General features: G+C 45.1%; 1 protein-coding gene across 1 annotated transcript; it reads right to left on the bottom strand.

Moving 5' to 3' along the window:
• Window positions 1-254: 254 nt before the first annotated feature.
• Window positions 255-23067, bottom strand: LOC149365607 (caspase-7-like). Its single transcript, XM_089544534.1, has 7 exons — window positions 22935-23067; window positions 21000-21042; window positions 17820-17937; window positions 15974-16121; window positions 4765-4940; window positions 1820-1943; window positions 255-1610 (listed from the first exon to the last, which is right to left on the bottom strand). The coding sequence occupies exons 1-7, from the start codon at window positions 22996-22998 to the stop codon at window positions 1378-1380; spliced, it is 906 nt and encodes a 301-aa protein (XP_089400660.1). The 5' UTR covers window positions 22999-23067; the 3' UTR covers window positions 255-1377.
• Between the last annotated feature and the right edge of the window lie 1233 nt (window positions 23068-24300).

Raw genomic sequence — 24300 nt, forward strand, 5'->3', positions numbered from 1 at the left:
AGTGCCACGGCGGTGACCACCATTGACCTTCATTGGCGAAAGCAATACTACTTGCACTTTCACGCCTTTGCAGTGCCACGGCGGTGACCACCATTGACCTTCATTGGCAAAAGCAATACTACTTGCACTTTCAAGCCTTTGCCGTGCCGCGGCGGTGACCACCATCGTGCCGCAGCGGTGACCACCATTGACCTTCATTGGCGAAAGCAATACTACTTGCACTTTCACGCCTTTGCAGTGCCACGGCGGTGACCACCATTGACCTTCATTGGCGAAAGCAATACTACTTGCACTTTCACGCCTTTGCAGTGCCACGGCGGTGACCACCATTGACCTTCATTTGACCTTGATTGCATTAGATTAGATTAGATTTGACTGGATTGGACTGGACTGGATAGATTACATTAGATTATATTACATTGGTTTGGATTGGATTGGATAGGAGTGGATTGCATTGGATTGAATTGGTTTGGATTGTATAACCTATGCATCACCACAAGTCTAAGTCTAACCACAAGCACCACCACCAGCTACACTACCAGCTGTACCATGGCGTAGGTACGGATATTGCTTTCGCAATTACCGGGCTTAACCAAGCTAAGCCACAGCGAATTTTTTGTCATTAGAGCGCAGTAATCTGTCAATGCAGGCCATCTTCAATTTGTCCGCACTGGGGGAGAGCTCCATCCAATTATTGTTGTGAGTAAAAATATATTCTCCTACTTTTTCTGGTTAAGTTGTACGTTTGCCCAGCAGCAAAAGACGAATTTATCGAGATGAATTTTGAAAAGACGAAAATTCTTCCTGCCAGTCAATTCAAACTCATGACATCTTCATCGAAAAAGACTGGCTCCCACCGGTTTGAAGTGGATTGCTGTGCAGTGTAGCCTGTGGGATCCGTGCCCAAAAATCAGTGTCGACGCAAGCATTTTGCTACCGAAATAGGCCGGTGATGGCAACACCCGTATTTTTTTTTTTTTGGTCTTTGTTTTCGGTGAGAGTAGTCTCTTCGTGATTAGGACAGGGTACTACTGTATCGAGGACAAGCTTTAGTGTGGGCCATTAAAAGAAATAAAAATAATAGTGCCCTGCCCGCACCGCTTACAGCACAACGGGCAGGGTGAATTGGAGAGACATGGGAGAGGCCTTCGCCCTGCAGTGGGAGCAGTCAGGCTGATGATGATGATGAGTTTATCGATACAGGCCAACTTCTATTTGCTTTCAGCGTTCCTTTAGCGTGCACCAGAACCTCAACGCACGAGCGCTTCTGCATTCGACCTCCGTCAAAATACAGCAGCCGCAACCGGGACCGAAGCCGCAACCTTGTGCTTGGTAGCAGCAGAGTGTCGCAGTCACTGAGCGACCACGGCGCTTGCGTCACTGCCGGAAGTTGACTCGCCGTGTGAGTGAGGAGGTGATGAACGGCACCTGCTTCTTGCGGTGCTTGCTGGGCTTTTTGGGAACGTAAGACTCGCAGTGGAGCGCCACAAGGCGGCACACCACAGTCAGCATGGAAAGCAGGTCGGAGGACTGCGCTTGCTCGCGCAGCACCGAGCAGAGACCCTGTATGAACCACGAGCCATGCTTCCTCTTGCGCCACGAGCAGAAACCTGCAACAGGAAGAGATAATCCCCGCCAGACACAGGAATTTTCCTGCGACATACAGGAGATTTTCAGGCTGCCTGAGGACTTTCAGAGATTGCAGTGGCGGCTTTGTGGTTTGAGCATGCAGTGGGTCTTGTAAAGGAGTTATGTGGTCGTGGTGGGAACTGATGCATTTAGTAACTGCACAAGCAGTGATTCAGGTGAGCCTGCTTACCTGGCACTGAACAGTAGGCAGCGAGGAAGTCGGCATGCGTCTGGATGCAACAGAGCCGTGTGGGAGAATCAGAAGTGTCAACGATTGCATCCACACCTGGGTCACACCGATGACCACGACAAGCCTGCAGGGTAGGACAACCAGTGAGAAAACCATAAAAATACACCCTTAAAAGAACATGGTACAGTGGACATGGGCTTTAGGTTCCTTGACAAAGCAGTGCTTCATTCGATAGCTTGGTGTATAACTTCACTTTTCATAGCAGTTTTAAGCTGCCTTATACCCACCATGCACAACACACTATATCCTCTGCATGCACTATATATTCTATATAATATATACAAAGTGTTTCACCTTATTTTAACAGAGACTAACTATAGTTACTAGCAATCATCATCTTCAGCCCAGTTATGTGCAATGCAGGATGTATGCCTGTCCCACAGATCCCCTGTCATGCGTTAGCTGCAATCACACATCCCCGCAAATTTCATAAGCCTATTTGCTCACCTGCCTCAATTACTCCCTGCTACAATTCCATTCCCTTGGAGCCCGCTCCATTATGCTAAGGGACCAACGGTTATCTTTTATCTGCATTACATGCCTTACCCATTTCCATTTGTTCTTTATGATTTCAGCTAGGATATCATGAAATGATAACTCATAACGATATCATCAAATGAATAAAGAAACAATGGGCTTGCTTTTGGTCATTTACACCATTTCACAAAATAGGGCCATTGATTGCAGTTGCTACTTGAGGAACTCGACACATGCAAAAGAGTTTCGCCGACAACATCTGAAGTGGCATCCTTGCAACATGCAAAGCATTCGCTTTATCCGCACAGTCCAACTTCAGTTTTGAGTGTTCCACTGTTTTGAAATTGTTTTCTTGACCATAATGCTCTAAGGAAGCAACACAACTGCTCATCATCATCATCAGCAGCAGCCTGACTATGCCCACTGCAGGGCAAAGGCCTCTCCCATGTCTCTCCAGTTAATCCTGTCCTTCGCCAGTCGCGGCCACCATATTCCCGAAAATTTCTTAATCTCATCCGCCCACCTAACTTTCTGCCACCCCCTGCTATGCTTGCCTTCTCTTGGTATCCACTTCGTTACCCTTAAGGACCAGCGGTTATCTTACCTTCGTATAACATGCCCTGCCCCAGCCCACTTCTTCCTCTTGATTTCAACTAGGATGTCATTAACCAGCATTTGTTCCCTCACCCATTCTGCCCTCTTCCGGTCTCTTAGCATTACACCTATCATTTTTCTTTCCATAGCTCGCTGCGTTGTCCTTAACTTAAGCTGAACCCTCTTTGTTAGCCTCCACGTTTCCGCCCCATTGGTGAGTACTGGTAAGATACAGCTGTTGTATACTTTTCTCTTGAGGAATATTAGTAAACTGCCATTCATGATCTGAGAGAACCTGCCATATGCGCTACACCCCACTCTTATTCTTCTAGTTATTTCCCTCTCATGATCCGGATCAGCTGCCACTACCTTCCCTAAATGGACATATTCCCTTACTATGTCAAGCACCGCGCCACCAATTGAGAACTACTGCTGTGTTGCTAGACTGTTGAATATTACTTTGGTTTTCTGCATGTCAATTTTTAGCCCCATCATTCTGCTCTGCCCAATTCATTGATCATGCTTTGCAGTTCATGTCCTGAGTGACTTAGCAAGGCAATGTCATCAGCTAATCGCAGATTACTTAGGTATTGTCCATTAGCCCTTATCCCCAATTGTTCCCATTTCAGGTCCCGGAATACCTCCTCCAAGCAGGCAGTGAATAGCATAGGCGAGATCGTGTCTCCCTGCCTGACACCTTTCCTTATTGGAATTTTATTGCTGACTTTATGTAGAACTATGGTAGCTGTGCAGTCGTTATAAATATCTTCCAATATTTTCACACAGCACTCTTCTACAGCCTGATTCCGCAATGCCTGCATGACTGTTGAGGTTTCTACTGAGTCGAATGCTTTCTCGTAATCAATGAACGCTATATATAGAGGCTGGTTATATTCTGCGCATTTCTCTATCACCAGATTGATAGCGTGAATGTGGTCTATTGTTGAGTAGCCTTTACGAAAACCTGCCTGATCATTTGGTTGATTGCAGTCTAAGCTGGTCCTGACCCTATTAGAGATTACCTTAGTATATACCTTGTAGACAACAGACAATAAGCTTATCGGTCTAATTTTTCAAGTCCTTGACATCTGCTTTCTTATGAATTAAGATAATTAATTTATCGTTTTTCCAAACTCCAGGTACGATCGAGGTCGCAGGGCATTGCGTATACAGGGTGGCTAAATTATCGCGCACAATCTCTCCTCCATCCTTCAACAAATCTGCCGTTATCCGATCCTCACCACCTGCTTTCCCCTTTGCATTGTTCCTAAGGCTTTCTTTACTTCCTCCTTTGTTAGTGGCGGGATGTCCCATTGCTGTGCTCTACTGCCTCTCTCAGTAACATTCTTATTGCAATTGGTACTGTATAGATTTGTGTAAAACTCTTCGGCTACTTTAACTATCTTATCCATATTGCTAATGATATTGCCTTCTTTGTCTCTTATCGCATACATCTGGATTTTTGCCTAGTTCCTCTGCACCGCTTTTAGGCTACCTCCGTTCTTTAGGGCATGCTCGCATGTTAAACTTCCTGATGTCGGCTACGTTGCGCTTATTTATTACCTTTGACAGCTCTACTAGTTCTATTCTGTTCATGGAGTTAAACGTCCTCATGCTTTGCTGTTTCTTAATCAGATCTTTAGACTCCTGAGATAGCTTCCTGGTATCCTGTCGAACCATTGTACCGCCTATTTCTACGGCGCACTCTGTAACGATACCTGTGAGACGATCATTCATTGTTTTAACACTACGGTCATCTTCAGTTAAATCGGAAAATCTGTTCTGCAGCAAACAAACAAACAAGTCTGGCTAACCTGAATGAAAAAAAGCTTGGGCTTGCCGACAAGGCTTGGGCAGACATCATCACGGAAGGGTTCCATAATGCTGTCCAATGGAATCTTGCCGTCTTTTGTGTAAAGTACGTCTTCGCCACCATGCGTCAAAAAGCAGCAGATGAAGCAATCGTCATCCGTGTAGTTCCCCTTTCCAACTGAGGAAAATAAAAAAATGAAAGAACTTTGCAACAGCTTTAATTAATAAGTTTGGTTTGGTTTATTCGGGTTTAACGTCCCGAAGCAACTCAGGCTATGAGAGACGCCGTAGTGAAGGGCTCCGAAAATTTCGACCACCTGGGGTTCTTTAACGTGCACTGACATCGCACAGCACACGGGCCTCTAGAATTTCGCCTCCATCGAAATTCGGCCGCTGCGACTGGGATCGAACCTGCGTCTTTCGGGTCAGCAGCCGAGCGCCGCAACCACTGAACCACCGCGGCGGGTTTTTAATTAATAAGTCACGTTAGGTTTAGTACCTGCACATAAGATGCTAAGGCTATCATGTACCGAACACAAGATTTAAAGATGATGCTTCTTTCGCTAAAAGTTAACAGTAGTGTATTTAGGATGTTTCTTCTCCAATAGCCAAGCTGAGGAAAAATATGCATAAGATCAACGAGCTGCTTGCAGGAGATTAAGACAGTTTATTGTGACGAAGCCTCCACAATAGTTAACAAATCTAATCACACCTTACCAAATTAACAGACATGCAATTACAGTTCCAGAACTTAATGCACATTAGAGTTACAATGTTGCCCTCATTCTTTTGCCTGAACAGGGGTGAATTTAGCACTAATAATTGGTTCAAGCATTGCACCGATACATCTGCTGAACTGCCTTGCTTGTGCACACCAGCACAAGTCTGCAACATACTCCTTGCAGAAAAAAAGATCATCGATATGCTATACGCGCCGAGCACCGCCTATAGGGGCGCCACTGAAAGCCGCCTCGCGGCCGCCGCAGGAAACACAGACGGGGCACTTTCCCCGGCTTCCCCATTGAAGCAGCAAGCATGGCCGAAGTTCGCGCATGTGATTTGCCGTTTGTGCGGGTGCATGAAGACTATTTCTGCGGAGACAGCCTCCGAAAAGGAAGTAAACTGTTTGAAAGCGGACATGTGTCCGACGTCGCAGCTGTATGGGACGACCCGATCCGCATTCGTGCAAAATGCTTGCCGCAAACAAGAGTCACGAAGCCCGGCTACGACGTGGAGCTGATCGTGAGTACATCGCCTCATTTTTTGGTTTTAAATCAGTGTTTACGCTTAAGCGATGTGTTTCCAGAAAGGTCTCATAAATCCACTTTATTTTTCTGCATTGTGCAACTGCGTGGTGCCTGCCTCGCACGCCCGATCAAGCGGCCAGCAATGAAGGCGCGCGCGACAGACGCTTCGGCGGTACGCTTGTAAACAGGCGAACATGCATAATGCTGATCGGCAGTGGTTTTCGTCGCCTTTATTAAATTCGGCAACGCTGTGATGTGTCGTTGAATTAGCGACAGAGCATCACTTATAGCTACAAGTATGTTTGATGTAACGCTAGTTTGTGCGGAGCCCGCCTCACTGCACGCTGTCTCCTCTCGATCTGCGTTCTGAGAGTAGTAAAATTGTAAATTGTAGATTTCAAAGTCTCGAAGCGGCGCACGGGCTATGAGAGATGCTGTAGATGAGCTCTCTGGATTATGTGTGGATTATGTGAAGAAATGAGTATGGTAAACAGTAAACAATTGTTTTTGCAAGAGGTAGCTTCTTGTGTTGTCGGATTCTGTCTCCCGAAGCTCGCTGCTCGCCTTGCTTTTTCGCGCTGCCTACGCGCGTAGGTCATATCACAAGCCGAGCTTGGTCGTAAAAATAACCCTTCATCGTATCGAGTAATTGCTGCCGCGCTGGCTCAGTGGTTGTGGCGCTCGGCTGCTGACTTGAAAAGGCGCTAGTTCTATCCTGTCCGCGGCGGTCGAAATTCGATGGAGGCGAAATTCTAGAGGCCCGTGTACTGTGTGATGCCAGTGCACGTTAAGGAACCCCAGGTGGTCGAAATTTCTGGAGCCCTTCACTACGGCGTCCCTCATAGCCAGAGTCGCTTTGGCACGGTAAATCCCCATAAACCATAGATTTGTTACTGACGAACTCAACCTGCAAGCAACGGGATTGTTTGCTTTCGCGTAATTAGAGCCAACGCTCTAAGTTAACATGCTTTGATTCAAATTCAGCTTAAAATGTTTTTTTTTTTATTATTATTGACAGGTACCAGAGCTTGCCCTCGAGGATGCAATGTGCACCTGCAAGGCAGGGAATGGAGGCCGCTGCAAGCATATAGCAGCAGTTGTGCACTATGTGAATTGCACACAAAACAACTCGCGTACAAGTGGCCCAAGAAGCTGGGGAAAGCCGTCTGTTAAAAGTCTGGGCATTTATAAAAAAGGAGCCTGCCTGGACAGCTTTCTTGGACGAGCAGTGGAGCAAGTTGTTTCTTTGCCACCAGCTGCTCCACCTGTTCAGGATGCAACGGCAGTTGCTGCACTACTTGATGGACTGTGGGGTGAAGACTGCTCACTGGTTACAGCAATTGGCCACGAGCTCTCTGTGAGAGTGAGCGAAGAACCTGAAGAGCAAGTGGCAGCCCTTTCACCGACACCAAGTGTCACTCGAGGCAATGTGCGCACTTCAGCACTGCACCGTTGTAGTGAACCATGGAGCAACACTGACAACGAAATGGAGTTTTACATGGGGCATGTAATGGCAACACGACAAGAAATTGCAGACATAGAAATGAAAACACGAGAACCCAAAAGGGATGTGAGCTTCTGGAAAAATATGCGTGCCACTCGCATTTCTGCTAGCAGCAAGGCACACACCATTCTGAGGTCCAGGCGGCAACCTGCTCAAGTGGCTGAAGGGCTTTTGAAAGAGAAAAGTTTTTGGTCACCAGCTACAGCCTACGGTATTGCCTTAGAAGCGGAAGCAGTGACATTATTTGCCAGTGAGGTTGGTTGGTTGGTTGGTTGGCCTCGAGTAGAATGGCACATACCCACTACGGGGGAGTGGCCAAGACACAGGCGGTGAACTGTTGGAATGATTAGGAGCTTTAGAGGAAAAGGAGAATTAATAGGGTATAGGCTGACAGATTGGACGACGCAACGAAAGGGGTCCTGTTAGCTGGGAGATCGAAGATGGGAGGACGGCATAATGTGCAGGTGCAGAGGTTCACAAGTGCGGCCTATCTGTAATGTTGGAGCAGCCATGGCTCTGCTGCACACCTGATGGAATTGCCTCTAAAGAATCAAAGGAATTTTTACTAGAGGTAAAATGCCCTTATACATGCAAAAACAAATCGATTGTGGACTTTGAGAAAAAGGTTTGCAATGTGCCATACTTGATGTTCAGTGGTGCAATACTGGAACTGAAGAAAACACACATGTATTTCACCCAAGTTCAAGTGTCGCTGTATGTGCTGGGACTCGAACTATGTTACTTGTATGTGTACTCCAAACATCAGCAAGTCACCGTGCAAGTTCCTGTAGACAAAGACTTTCTGTGCGCATCTATTCCCAAGCTTGAGAAATTCTATTTCTCACAGTTGCTGCCCGCTTTAGCAAGGGTAGCAAGCAATGGGGCATGTTAATTCGGACACAAAGAAGCATGCTTAGTGTCAAAGGTTTTATCATCACCTTTATTAAATAAACACATTTTCACAGTTCACATCAATGATTTCGTTTTTTTTTTCATTACAAGCAAGAAATACAGGGTTCATGCTGGTTTTCAGCCATGAAATTCAAGGATCTTCAAGGACTTCCAAGGACCCCCGACTATTTCTTTCAAGGACTTAGCAACACAGCATTTTATTAAAGAAACATTTCTTACATCTCATGTATCTAGCAATTATTGCACAAGAGACTTTTAACGTAACAAATAAACCTCTCTTGAGGGCCGTTTACCAATAAAGAGTTGCTAGTAAGAGCGGCAACTGCGATAAAAACAAATTTCTGCCGTTTCTACCCGCAGCTGTACCTCACATCTGTCTCGCGTCTGCAAGCTTCGCTGTTGAAAATGTCGTGGAACTTGACCACACCTTTATTTTATTATAAGCTGATGAATTTGACATCTAGCCTTATGAAAAGCACACCTTTCACTCAGCTCTGGCCACTTTAGACGTGCCGTTGGCTGCGGTTTCAGTGCGAAACAGGCTAGGCGTACCAATGACTACGGCGGCCAAGCAGCAGCGTAGTCCATCGCCAGACGTGCCTGCGCACGGCATCATTTCGAAAAGATTGGCACCTGAGCCAGCATGCTCAGTCTTTGCTCGAAATCATTCTAATAACAAAGCTGTTTTGACTGTTCTGGTGCGAACTTTATGCATGTATAGCGAGCTAATCTGTGCTTGATCACTGTTGCCTGCATGAAGGAATATTCCCTGCATGGAGGCGCAGCTGTGAATGACGCCGAAGCCACCATAACTTCGCTTTTTTATGGTGGACAGAAATTTTTCACAATGGCTTTAGGTGCATCCTGCGTTGCGTTAGCGGAGCGACGCACGTGTGCCTGCTGTGTGCTCGTGAACTGCTTATGTCGCATGTGTAGGCTCCCTATGCTTACGCCACACCAGGTTCCTGCTCGAACCACATTCAGATTGTGTCTCTTTTCGCTTTGTGCCCAAACCTTGCTCTTGGGGCAGGTTACGGGGTGACGGAAGCCATGTGCGGCGTCGGGCGGAGACAGTGGGGCTTCATCTGCATTTACGCAGAGCTCTTGCCGAAGGGACGGTGATCAAAGCCACAGAGGTGCAGTTCCGGTAAAGTTATCTCCAAAGGGTTAATTTGTGAAAAAAGAAAAAAGAAAATTTAAAGGATACTAGCATTTTTTAACGGCCGTCTCCCTCATCACACCAAAATTCAATGGTTTTCAAGGACCCCATGAAAATTCCCGGACTCTCAAGGCCCTTAAAAACACTTCTTCCAAATTCAAGGGTTTTCAAGGTTTTCAAGGACCCGCATGGACCCTGGAAATATGTGTTCAATTCCTTGTCTCAATATGATGCATGCACTGCATTGATGACCCATAAAGTTGCCATCTATGGCTGCTCTTTTGGCTTAATAATTGGCTTCTGAAGATTTGTGAGCACACCACACATGTCAATTATTTTTGCAGCATGTGGAACCAAGTCTGCCGAGAGTTTCTCAGAAAGTATGCGATAAATCTTCATTCTTTGGATACATCACTCAACATGTATCCTTGCAGTCGCAACCTTGTAAGTTTCAAAAACTTCTTCTCTAGTAAATGGTTCATTAGGACGGGCAAACACTGGCATATGAAATTTAACACCACGGTCTGCCAGCTGACTTCTTATTTGCGGAAACCCCTTGTCGGCCAAGACAATGTCACCTGGGTTCAAAAGATGTAATATTCCACTATCTGTTGTTATTAAGGAATCTGTGGCACGGCCACCATAAGGTCTAGACAGAAAGCTAATTATTCCACTTGGCGTGATGCCAACAAGAAACTTCACTGTATAGCAGCCTTTGTAACTAGAAAACATGAGAACTTTTTCATGCACTGTAGTTGGCGCAGAGCAAGGGACCTCAGTGCAATCAATTATGACTCGACACTGGCTGTAGCGTGGCTTGAAGCAGTCTGGCATCATAAGTTCATTTGTTGCCTTTGAGGGCCAATATATGAGGGGTCGCATTTTCTGGTCTAGAATATTCAGGACGAGAAAGAAATGACGGGAACATGTTGTTCGATGAATACTAAAAAAGACTGCTAGAGCTGAGTATGATAAGTTTAACTTAATCTTCATTAAAAACAGTAAAAGCTTGTTTGATGTGCTCACAACTTCAGCATGCCGTTGAGCATTCACAGAAGCAAGCAGGATATTTTGCAGCTTGTTAAATACTGGAATAGACGCCAGCAATGGAAGTCAGAACTTCTGCCCTTTTTGGGGGGTTACAAGCTGCCACACTCTGGTACCCAGTGAAGCCAGAAGTAGGCACTGTGTCAACCACATTCATTGGGTCACAGGCAGAGTCCCTAGTTTCGAAAGATGTGCCTGATGCTGCATCCCTGCAGCTTTTCTTCCAAGGAAGCACAGCCTATTAGAAACAGATGAAAATTAGTTTTCAGTGCTACTTGCGTGCATGTTCCAAATACCAAGAACAATAAAATAAAAAGGGGGTACTTGTTTTTGTGAGAAATGTGCAATTAAACAGGATTTACTTTAAAAACCATATAACAGAGGACAGCGAAAGATAGGAAAAAGAGATAATAGAATTTAGCAAACTATATTTTATTTTGCTTGGTGTATCATGCATGCACTCCACTGGCACATGCAAATGAAGCTATAAATATGCTACCACAATGTAAACGAAGCTGTTGGTTGGTCCAATTGCTCCGTATACTATATGCTCTTTTGACCATGCACGGTGTGCACGGGAGGAAGAGGAAAATGCATCAAGCACATTAGTTGCAGTGGCAGATAAATGGCACTTACTTGTGTCTCAGCATCGCATCCTGTCATACAGCATAAAAAAATACTTGGCAAGTCACTGCTTGAAGCCCATGTGCAAGGGTCTGTTTGTGTTTCCACCTGCACAAATATACGAGCGTAGTGTAAGCTGCCACACAATTATACCTTTCCTGCTACTTGCAGTCAAAAGTGCAATGCAGTGAAACCAAGCTTCACATCGGCAAAATAAATTGAGACAGAGAGAAAAGATCTGGCTGCTCCGCCCCTCACAAACTGCCTCATACTCTGTCTATGAGCTCCATTCTGTTCTGGCCTGTCCTAGCTGCCTTGAACCCTACACAACCCTTTAAAGCAGGCTGGATACTGAGAAATATTGATATGTATACAGTCAAGCCCACTTATAACAATATTCAAGTGCCATGGAAATACCATTGTTATAACCAATAATTGTTATAACAGGGTTGTGCTGCCGAAAAAAAGAAAAGATGACAAACTTCAGAGCATTTACTGACAGTAAATACCCGGAGGGGTTTGATTGTTCTAATGCCTGTAAAAGCTCGTTAATTCAAACTTCAGGGAACCGGAACAATGTTCACTGCTGACCAAAGCACCGCCATCGCTGCACCACCGGGAGCTTCGTGCACCTCCACGTCACAGGAATCAAGCCGGCTTTTTGGAAGCTGTTCTTATGGGAAATTCAAGAAGCATGCAAAACTAAGGATGCGGTGACAGCTGACAATAGAAAAACCGCGCTGGCTGCACGCATGTGCACTGCGCCGGCTGATTGGGGGTACGCATGGCGTGCATAGCCAATGCAGCAATGCAGCAGCTCTCCTGACGCGATGACGCCTGTCCCTGGGACACGTGGAACAGTGGGGACCGTGGGAAAGTTAGCGAAGAACAGGGGAAGATGGGACAACGTAATGCGCTGCCGGTCCCAGCCGTAGCTCAGAGTGTAAAAACAAAGAAAAACGCGTCTGCACACCCCTCAGAAACGTTAATAATGGACTGCTCCGCCAAGGCTCCCTACCATGCTCCCTACTTTCTTCTCAGCATGGGCCTTTTGCTCAGGGGAACGCATTCGCGGGTTCTTTTGCTTTTGTGGCATCGCTGCACCAGCTTAGTCCATTGGTAGGCCCCACACGCGCGCGCTTTTGTGTTGTAAGCATGGTTTTGCTGGTGTGGTTGTAGCATTTCCTCGTTTTTTTTCCTATTATGGTTGACACTCAATGAAAAGATTTGATTGTTATAACCAATAATGTGCCTTGACAGCATTGCTATAAGCAGTTTATTTTACCATAGAACACATGGCAAAGCTGATGGTGCCATGACTGACCATTGTTATATCCGATATATTGTTATAACCAGTATTGTTATAAGTGGGCTTGACTGTATAGCCATGGGTTACGATGATCAGCATGGGTGAAACCCTTTCCTTGAGGAAGGAATGCCAATTAATATTAGAATAATATACGTAGACAGCATGCCTCCCCTTTTTTTAATTTGCTGAAAACAAAGGATTGCTTGTAACAGTTGGGGCAGTGATATATACGCTCCTCTTTGTGAGCTCCAAACCACTGTGTGCAGAGCATTCTTTCTCCGGAAGGTCTGCTGGAGCAGGATCACTGGTTGTTTGCAGCTCACGTGACCGCAACCTGCAGTTGGTATATTGGATTCAAGGTGTAAGTGCCCCTTACTAAGGTTTTTTTATATAAGCAAGCAGCTAATTAGCCATGACAAACCTGCAAATTTGGCATGCTCTTAAGCACACTTGGAGAAATTTCAGTGTGTACTTTTGTCTGTACTGAAAATGAGCCACAACGTAGTTAATGTTGCCCCTTTGTTTCACTCTTCATCTCGACTTACAAGAAACCTCACATATGGTAATTTTTGATTTTGGGGATATTAGACTGGTGTAAAGCGTTCTCAAGGGGACCAAACAAATTTATAAACCATTATCAGTAGAGCCACGGCAGCCGGTGCGAAGCATTCAGTGACACAAGTAAACAAATGCAAAGCAGCTGAGTAAAGACTGGAGACCCTGCCAGCCTGATTGCTCACCTCTTTATGAGCCAGCTGTGGTTCAATAAGCTCAAATTAAATTAAAAGGCTGGCACCACAGAACTTTTGCCTCGTCTGTCATCATGCGAGAAGTTTCACAACATTATGTCATGTAATTACCTGACTAGCATTACCAAGGTTGAAATGAAAAGCAGCAAGGCAACCAGAATTACCTTTGGTACCTCTCAGATGACCCTGGGTTCGAGCATCTGTAAGCAGTTGGAAATACTGTAGGTAGGTATGATGGGCTCCTCGGGTCATTTGATTTTTCGCCATTCACGAAATGCTGGCTGCAGAGCCTGCTGTTTTTGGTAGGCTCCCAAGGGCTCCCATCTTTGCTAAATTCGAAAGAAAGCAAAGCAAACGTGCGTCAACAAATAAGCTGTAAGAAGTGTTAGTCAAAAACGAATACAGGCGATTATATATTTAAAACTGTCCACGAACTTACAACCAGCTGCTTTCCGATTACATACAAACAAATGCAAAGATAAAGCAAGGTGGCCTGAAGTAAAAGCCACAATCATGACATATTTTCCGCGTAAGAATCAAACCACCACAACACTGTTACACAGCACAAATATGCTGAATTCATGCCAGCTATAAACCGCAATATTTGAGCAGATACGAAAGCCGCAGCATGCCAATTCCGCAAATACACGCAGCGAATGATATTCCGTAGCAAAGCGAAAATTTGAGCCAGCTGTGCAAAATCCAGAGCGAGTAGTATGCACACAGTAGCAACGCTTCATAGCTTGCGCGTCGCAAAACACACAGGTGCATAATGAGTTCGGAAACGATCTCGAGCCACGCGTGAAACATCATGCGATTCGTGCTGCGTTCGCTGTGATGAAAAGCGCCGTGCACAAGACGCGCCATAAACTATCAGTTGAGCCACGTGAAAAAGCGAGCAACTTTCTTTCGCATACAACTATGAAAGCAGCAATCAAAATGAACTGGTGATGCTTGACAGGGCATACATAATAGCACCATTAACATTTCACAGCCGCACCATGAAAGCGCTGCAGTAAATATTACAAAAGCAACGAGACGCGAGTAGCTAGCACTCACTTTTTTCTCCGGACGGCGACGATCCACTGTTTTCTTCGCTCCTGTTCGTAAGGGCGGCCAGGAAACTTGTAGAAACGCGTTCCCGGGGAGCTTTTGTAGCTGTTCGAGCACCCCACTATGCAACAGTTGTTTTTAGACATGGTCCAGGCTCTAAGAGAAGCATATGCACCGAACGAACGCGATTTTCATGCGCCAGAACCTCGACTGCGTAGAAACGAGATGAGAAAGGCCCGGCGGAAGCCCCGCTTGTGTTTCGTGACGCCGCCGACAGGCGGCGCAACCTCTGCAATGCTCAGAGCGTATACTAGTAGTACCATGGTGTGATCAGAAAAAACTTGTTGAATCATTTTCTCTGAAATATGTGCAGCACCTACTGTATAGAACTTAATACAGATTCCGGCGCATACTTTCAACAGGTACGTAGAGTAGATGCTGTGCGCCCTCTCAACATTCTATTTAACAAGTGATGCAATCAAATTACAGTTGAGCCCACTTATAATGGTCGCAGATATAATGAATGCGCGCTTATTATGAACAAGTGTTATAGTGAATGACAGTTTGTTGTAGTGAATAAGGACGCGCCACAACCTAGTCCTATTAACTGAAAACTCGCACTTCCAGCTTAGTGTGGAGACCGAAGAGTGTCTCCCAGCTGCCATGACACCACCCGGAAAGAATGTGTCAAGCCCAAAAAGCAAGAAAAAGGCGGCACTGAAACTGAAGGTAACTGCCAGCCAAGCATGTGCCAATGGGCACCAGCTGGGAGAGGGTCCCAAATGGAAGCAGAAGAGCCCTATGCGCAAGATAGTGGCAGCATTGGAAGCAAAGGTAACGTGCATGGCTGTGGATCAACCAGCTGCAGTGATTTGAAAAGTTTGAATGTCTTTCTGGCTACGCTGGTCACGTGGTATGCGTTGTCAGCCCAGTCAGCTTCCGCAGGTGGCACCAAATAGCAGACAGTGCAGCTGATACATCCTTTGCACACGTGCGATTTCCTACTTTCGTCACTGCATGAGCCCAGAAACAATAGATGACGCTGTTGAAGACACCATGGTCAGACGCACGTATATTTTTGGCAACGTGCTGTTGATTTGCAGTTAGCCGGATGTTGCATCAGATAAGTATGTTCGTGCGGACAACAACATTGGAGAGCAGTGCTCTGCTGATGAAGCCATTGTATGCAAAGGACGAGCACTCATCTACCATTAGGAATCCCGAGTAATGCGGCCGACCTGCCACCAGCTGCCGTGGAAGCTTCAACCACGGTTAGCTTTATCCTATCCCTAAAGCAGATTTTTGGAAGGAAGGATTTTGGTGAGGGGAACATGACCACACAGGAGAGCCTGGTAAGTGCCCTGGCAGAACCTGCTTAGAGGAAATTTATGCGCATGATGCAGTTCTTAAGAAGTAAATGCCGCTTCTCATGGACTTCATATTTTTGGCTGCAATGCAGGGAGTCCACTTACTGCAAACACCCGATACAACAAACACAATCCACACGACTGCCAACCAGGTTTGTTATAAGTGGGCTTGACTGTAATTTATAAAAATACAATGAAAGCTTTTTGCAGCTGCACAGATTCAGAGTTTCAGTCACTCACGCTTCTCCAGTTCCTTCTTAGTATCCCTGCATGACAGGTCGGTGTGGAGGACCGGCTCAAAGCCCAACTCCTGGAAACAGCTTCTGAGGGTGTCAGCATCCAAGTCTGTGCCCTTCCGCTCGCGGAGCCCAGTGTGTTTATCGAAACACTGCGTGGGACAGAATTGGTGCACAGGGAGATGCACTGAAGTCTGAAACCTCGTTCACTTATGTCCTACGGCGGTGGTATTAAAACAAAAAATCACAGCCACGTCATAGTGCACATGCGCAATCCAGAAAGGCACACTTATAGGGTCACTGACGACAAATAGAAGCCGGCCTAGCCGGATATGGTACCGCATTCTAATCACCTAGAGCCTACGTTAGCCAAAAACAGAGCTTTTAATAGCCAGCAATGGGCAAACAAAAATTACAATGCACAAAGTGTGTAGATGGGAATGAAATGAATCAGTGAACGATTGAGCAAGACAACAAGAAAACAAATGGAGATGTAAGACGGACTATTGAGACGAAGTGATTACACTTCATTTCTGTGCTTCACAGTACAATGTACAGCCGCTGCCAAAAGTTTAGAGCCCAAGGAGTTTGCTTTTGGGTTTGTTGTGTGGCTCGTTATGAACCGCCAGCTTCCCAGATCTCTTGAAGTTAAGCGGAAACCTTCCTTAACACCTGATTATTAGGACTTCCGTAGATATTACACAAGCCTTATTAAATGGCTTAAAAATCAAACCCAAGGGCTTTTTAGTTTTGATAAATGCTATACACCCGGTCATTCGGTAGATCAGGAGTGGCTATTCTTGAGCTGTCAGCCTGCTATGTAGAGTCAGTGAAGATTCACACTTTGTCATTACAGCATATACCTTGGAGTATGGACGCGAAATTTTTGGTTGAGTTTTCGTTTTTGGAACGACATGAAAGACATTAGTATGCACGGATCAACATTTGTAATTTTCCTTTGTCCGCTAAATAGTTCAGAACTGAATTTATTCTCTTGTGCTGTTTTGGTTTCAGTTTCGACGTCCTAATGGTTGCTATGATGTTGAAGTTCAGTTCAGATCAAGAAAAGAAAAAAAAAAAACTTGCGACATCATGCCACCTTCACTCTTTCAATTCAGTCCTACTCTTATGCCGGCCTACCCTTAGAGCTGGAATGACAAAAAATGAACAAGCAATCGTAACACTGAAGTTTCATTATGCCTCATGTGACCTGAAATAACTTTGAAGCTAGGTCAAATCTTCAGCTGTCGAAACAATAAAACTGCAAAAAAATTTAATCACATAAATTGTTTGCCAGGCATAGGAAAATTGGAAGTGGTAATTAATGTTTACCAATATATTACACAGCATTCCGAAGAAAAAAGAAATGACAGAAATGTGGTGTCCATACTCTTTTAAATGTTAGTGAACAGTCTCTATGGAAGTCTGCATAGTCACATATATGGAACGTTTCTCTACAGGCTTGACATTCAGTTCAAGATGATGCACTGCTGAAAGCTTCTCTACACATAAAAAAGATTAAGAGGGAAAAAACAGCCATACATTATAAACAACTAACAGAGCTATCTTCGGTCTTTAATATGGAACTGTTCTTGCGGAGTACCAAGACACATCTTTTGTAGACCAAAACACACGGGATAAAAATGCTGGAACAAAACGCTGCAGCAACCAAGTGAATATAAAACTGGGCTGCTGCTTTCTCCAGCAGATTTTGAACAAAAGCATTACTTTTCTAGTGGTATTCTGGCTCATATATGTGCCACATGCCTTACTGCATCTTTTCAGATAAACAAATAGAAGAAGTGCCAGGGCAGTAGCATCCTGCCATTCATCTCTTGATGCATACTCACTTTGTAGTTGAAGATGACGCACTTGCCGCGTCTTTGACGCGTCATGCTGTACTCTTCCGCATCGAGCGCTGTTCTCAACACTGGGTGCTGGGGGGTCGGCAACGGCCTGCTGAATATCCTGCGAATGCAGCAGCCCAAGAAAAGACACATAAGAAACAAAAGTGCCGCGACAGTTGAAGCCTTGACACCGGCCAAGCGTGGCATCGCTAACATTTGGGCACAGAATGCGTGCATACGTCCAACCTGAAGCAGCCTGTTTACAGAAGCAATAAAGACAACTCTCCAGTTCGAAGTAAAATTCAACTGCTTGCCTTTTTCTGCCTCTGTCAACATTCATTCGGCAGCAAAATATGTATTTATTGCTTAGAAATTTGGAGTTAAAAATGGACTATCTTTGACCGCCACTCAATTTAACACATTTGCTCCCCTAATTTTTTATGTTCACCACACAGACCTTTTGTGCACGCAGCGAGACCTAGGTCGCCCGAAACAACCAGTAATATCACGAGCTACAAACGTCACAGCAGCACAAATTATGTTTTATTTGGCTATCAGAACATGCGTACAATGAGATCAGGACATTTTTATGTGTGTGAAAAATCTTAAAGCATTCAGGCATGAGAAGCGCGATGTTACATTTTTTGCACTCCCAATGGCTCTCACTTCTTTTGCTCAGGGCTTCCCAGACTATGCCTTTGCGTGACAGGTTCTGCATCATGGTGTTAGGTGGTATCTGCCGAGCAAAGAGCAAAATAAGCCCATTCGCAAGCCTCTAAACACATAGAAGATGGAGTTGCCGCTGGCTTACCTAAGCGCTTGTGTCCAGGCAACACAGTCTCTTTTACTATCTGTTCAACAACATTTTTTTTTCGCCACGTAAATATTTACGAACCTAGTGGAGAGCTGTTGCCATCTGGCATAGAAACTATCAACCAAAACTAAAGAGCCTATTTTGTGGTGCCATCTGTTATTTGCTGATAGCAAAATTTTTTTCACAACAGACTGCACTCCGCCGTCTTTGGAAGCGAATGGGTTAAACTTTTAATGTTGATGATGATTTCAATATACTGTAGCGCAGCAAAAGACGAGGACACAAGAGACGAGAAACGAACAGCACGAGCGCTAACTTCCAACAAATTTTATTCTCCTGAAGCATCACATTTATACGCCAGAAAACAGTAATCACATGTGCGAACAGTGTCAATTCCTTAGAAACCCGAGCTCTTTATCTGAGAGGAGAATGGAAGGTGTGCTTACACACGCGCATCCTGACCTATTTATCTTTTCGGCTTCAATGATTTCGCGCGTTACCCTTTCTCTGCTTTTTCCTATTACCCGACATTCATCAAAGAAAGGCTTACAGGTTTTTGAGTTGCATGCGAGAATGTGGTCAATGAGCGATCCGCCTTGCCCGTTTCTGACGTTGCGAGCGTGTTCCATTAGGCGCTCGTTCAGACATCTCCCCGTCTGGCCGATATAGTGTTTCCCGCATGACAAGGGTATCTTATACACAACACCTTCATCGCACGTGACGTATGGCTTCTGGTGCCTAGTTGTGCATCCGCGCGCGTGGGAAACACTATATCGGCCAGACGGGGAGATGTCTGAACGAGCGCCTAATGGAACACGCTCGCAACGTCAGAAACGGGCAAGGCGGATCGCTCATTGACCACATTCTCGCATGCAACTCAAGAACCTGTAAGCCTTTCTTTGATAAATGTCGGGTAATAGGAAAAAGCAGAGAAAGGGTAACGCGCGAAATCATTGAAGCCGAAAAGATAAATAGGTCAGGATGCGCGTGTGTAAGCACACCTTCCATTCTCCTCTCAGATAAAGAGCTCAGGTTTCTAAGGAATTGATACTGTTCGCACATGTGATTACTGTTTTCTGGCGTATAAATGTGATGCTTCAGGAGAATAAAATTTGTTGGAAGTTAGCGCTCGTGCTGTTCGTTTCTCGTCTCTTGTGTCCTCGTCTTTTGCTGCGCTACAGTATATTGAAACTATGTACCAACAAGCCCAAAAAGCCACGCTACTGATGATGATGTCGTGACAATCAAGGATTCCAAGACCACTGATTAAAAGTCGATAGTGATGTAGTCCAGCCTCAAAGAGACATGTGAAAAAAGGATTGATCACAGTGTGCTTATGAAACGGCTTCGTGTAGACGATACTATAGGAGCTCCGTTTTCATTAAAGGGATACTGAACCAAACTTTTGGAGCTGCTCTTTTGCATGTAAACAAGAGCTTGACTGCTAAAATTGATAAATACAACAAGCATTTTAGCAAAAAAGGCGGATAATATGCTTTTTTTCGCGATTTATTGCTGTATCGTTGCACCTGGTGGCCGCCTGTGGAAGCTGCGACTGGACGTCATAACACCCGCGCGCCCACCGTTCCCGCAGAAGCATGATTGCCATCTCTACTCGCGGCTTTTCCATGTCTGTCGTCTGCTCACGGCGTACACAGATATGTCAAAATGTTAATCGATGCTGTCTACATACCATAACCATATGCACGCTTACGTCCGCTAAATGCAGGTACTCATTCCGGACCTTGTGCCATTTCTAGCATTCTCGCTTTTAAAACAGAAGCGCGACGATGTTCAGACTAGTGGCGCCATCCGGTGGTTAGGAGGGGAAGCATTGTTGTCAACAAACCGACACCCCTCTTAGCCTAAAGGGGGCAGAATTGTCACTGTAAATAAAAAATAAAGCAAATTTATTACTCGTAAGTTTTCTTATGTGCAACAGGAGATGAAGCGAAAGACTGGTGGCCCATTTATGGCCAGCGAACGCGCTGAAGAAGCCAGTAACAACGACGCAACCAGTCCGAAGCGACGTTTCATGCATCGAAGGGCGCCGCCATATTTGTCGCCGCGGGAGGGTGCCATGACGTCACGCTTTCCACCTCGCGCCGAGCGGGAGGGCTTGGCCCGCGCTCATGAAACATCGAAAATAAAACCATCCGCTGAAAAATATGCACAGTGACGACTAGATTTCGGTGTAATCACATTCCGAGAATCTATATTCAGCCTTTTTGTTCAATTTTCAGATTTTGCTTCAGTATCCCTTTAAAGGAGCATCTTCATCATGAGAACACTGTAATCAACCAATATAGCCCAACATACTATTTTTTTTCAGAATCCCTTTAACATTTATAACTTCAAATACCACTTACCCTCCAAAAATGGTCCTCGCATCAGTTTGACTGTTGCCGTTGGCTGAAATGAGACAGCAAGAGGTATAAAAATTTAGATAAAATTAAAAAGAAGGATTTCAAATAAAGTAAACATAAAAGAATTTAACTTTGGGTTAAGCAGGAATCGAAAAAAATAAGCTATACTTAGATCACAACGTCAAAAGAAGCAGTTCATTATACAGGCTTCCTGCTAATGGCCCATTGCATATATGAACATTAAGTGTCATACTCAAAGGGAAAATAAGAAATGGTTAAAACTGGCTCTCAATGTAGAGAAAATTGGCTTCACAGTGAACCAAAAAAAGGCACAGAAAGCTCGAGAGAAGGAGCCTGAAGCCATGCTCCTTCTTTGTGGTAAAGCATACTTTTCTGCACATTATAAGCTGGTTTAACCATTTTTTGTGTTCCCTCTATGTATGATCCATAGTTTACATCACCTTCAATAAATTATTGGGCTTATACATGGCTGCCAAGCCATGGCTACAAAGCTTTTGTAATATAACATGGCTTGCAATTTACAGCACTGTTATTTGTGGACTTCAAACCGTAATTCACCAACTTACATTGAAAAGCCTAATCCAGTAAATGCTCACAAAATGGCTTCGTAACATGACGAAGCAAGCTGCTCTATAAAATGGAGAACGCTCTTAGTTTTCAATGGTTATACAAGTTCAGTATGCATGGCCTAAAACAAAATGTCAGCTCTGTGAAATCAGACACTGACAACTTCTGGTAATGCAATGAAGCAATGCTAGTAGGCTCGTTTATGCGCAAACAGACAAGGCTGCCTTGGATTATACGCGATAAACTTCCAGCTGGCCTTATTTCATGGCGATGGATATGTAACATCAAGTGGAGTAATCAACTGCAATGTGAAGACATTGACTAGTAAAGAAGCTAGACTAAAAACAGGCAGCCAGATCACTCACTGCAAGCACTAAGCTCTAGCCTTGAGCCCAAACCACAGAATACAGTCAGGCGTGCTTATCTTTTGGACAGGACCGAAAATATCCCTTGATTTAATTTTCCAGGGAGTGTGACCTAGAGTTTTCTGATATCACAAAGCCACGTGAGGGACATGTATGGAGCACAAGCATAGACACAAGCAGCGAGAGGCAGTATATATAATTATTGGGTTGTGCCTGCGACCTCCTACACGAGCTCGACCTCGTGTAGACGACGCACTTTCCTCCTTAATCCAACCTCCTCCCCCTTAAGTCGGCACATGTCAACCCCCCCCCCCCCCCCCACCCTCCCACGCATTCCCCAAGAAAAATATTTTCAGTTACGCCACCGAACACACGCGTCTATCCATATATGCGCAGGGGGCCCACGTTCAAGATGAAGGCAATAATGCAGCCCTGCGTGATGAATGAATGCACGCAAGAGTCCGTCATCCTCACCCCGATCCCTTCACACACACACACACACACACACACACACACACACACACAGTTTTTGTTTAGCTTAACAAGGCCGGCCAGAATTAGAGCAAATACTACCATAGTGCCACACGGTACGCATATATTTACACGGAACGATTACTATACATGCGGCATTTTGAAGATCGAACGACAGTCGCGCCTGTTTAATTTGGGTGCAGGCTATTGCTGGCCCTCCTAAATGCAAGTTTGCAGCATAAGACAGCAGCGCTACTGCGCAGTACTTATAAAACACCCGCCACCATGGAGTGAGTTATGGCATTAGAAAGTAATTGGGATAGTATTTTTTTTCTTTCCCGAGTTCGATGGCACTTGAGGAAACAAAAAAACTTTTAGTTGACCGGATGCACGCAACACTGCGGTGACTGCGGCTGATCGAAATTCCGAAACAAATCGAGGCCGGCGAACTGCACAACAGTGCAGTGAACAAATGTTTCCGCAATGACTCTGATATTATAAAGGCGTCACTTACCTTGTTCTCCATTTCTGCTGTTCGTATGGAGACTGTTTCTGTTGCTACCGTTGCTGTGAGCCATTGCACAAGGATGACCTGCATACGCCCACAGTCACACGAATCTGATTCTGCCGCTCAAGTTCTCCACTCGTGGAAAGCCGTGAACGCAACCGGTACGCACGCACTCTCACGGCACGTGGAAACTTTGAGCTCTTTGACGTAGTCTTTCATTGAAAGCCGCGAAAACCCCAACAACCCGTCTGTAAAAGCAGGCAACCGCAATTTCTATACTTACAATTTGCATCGCCACCTGATAATAAAAAATAATTTTTATTTTGGCAAACAAAAAATTGAGCACAATTAAATAGATATATATTTTTTTGAAACAGATGGCAGTAAAGTCTTGTAAACTGTTTTACATTTGCGCGAGGTTTATTTACTAAAATATTTAATCTTCACAAAGTAACCCTACTGCAGTAGCGCCCCACTACCAGCTTCTGCAGATTCGGTTTCGATATTGCGATGTCTTTCGATTTGTCTCGATCCGTAACGACTATGATATCTCTAAATACAAAGGTCAACCGAAAAGTAGTGCACAATCCACTAATCCACTACAGCTCAATAATGATAAGCACAACGAAAACAAAATTTTGTAGCATTGGAGCTTTTGTCCTTTGAATATGCAAACTGAATATTTGATTCACTTGAACAACGCCTATGATTTGAATCACTGCCTTGCAGCCATCTTAGCTTTCACGACAAGACTGCTCGTTCGTAAAACCCTTGAGGTTGTTGCACCACTTTTTGACACACGCATTGAATTCGACGACATCTCGAACCTGTTTGCCACGCAGATCAGCCTACAGTGGTCCGAACCGATAAAAAATCGATAGCGCTTCATGAATGACCTCATATGAAAGTGGGCAATCCCGAAAGAACCTTTCAGTTAGCGTTAAAACGGATATCCTTTTGCTGCACCTGCTATTATCTATCTCGTGGTGATGTGCCTGTCATTTTGAATGGGTTTCTGAATGACTACCTGAACCTGAGTCTACCTCAACGTACAGTCTTGATAAAAAAAAAAAATGGCAGTGGCTTAGCTCTGGTTAAACCTGGATATACAAGCGAAAAGCTGCAGTTATGCTTTGTTTGTCGTCATGGCTGTCGCAGTTCGCACGCAATGTACTGGGAGCACCACGATAACGGTGTAGGAAAGCGCTTTATATAGCCCTCCTTCCGCATGTGGTAAACACGAGGCTGCAAGTAGCGTCATACGAGGAAGTCGAGCGCGCGCGGATGCACACTCGGTAAACACGCGCTGGGCGCGCGAACAACGGCGAAGGTCGACCGGCGGAGCCACGCTAGGCGGCGTATCCGCCGACCA

The sequence above is a fragment of the Amblyomma mixtum genome, chromosome 1 (assembly GCF_055824585.1).
Source record: "Amblyomma mixtum isolate Tamu chromosome 1, ASM5582458v1, whole genome shotgun sequence".
Taxonomy (NCBI): Eukaryota; Metazoa; Arthropoda; class Arachnida; order Ixodida; family Ixodidae; genus Amblyomma; species Amblyomma mixtum.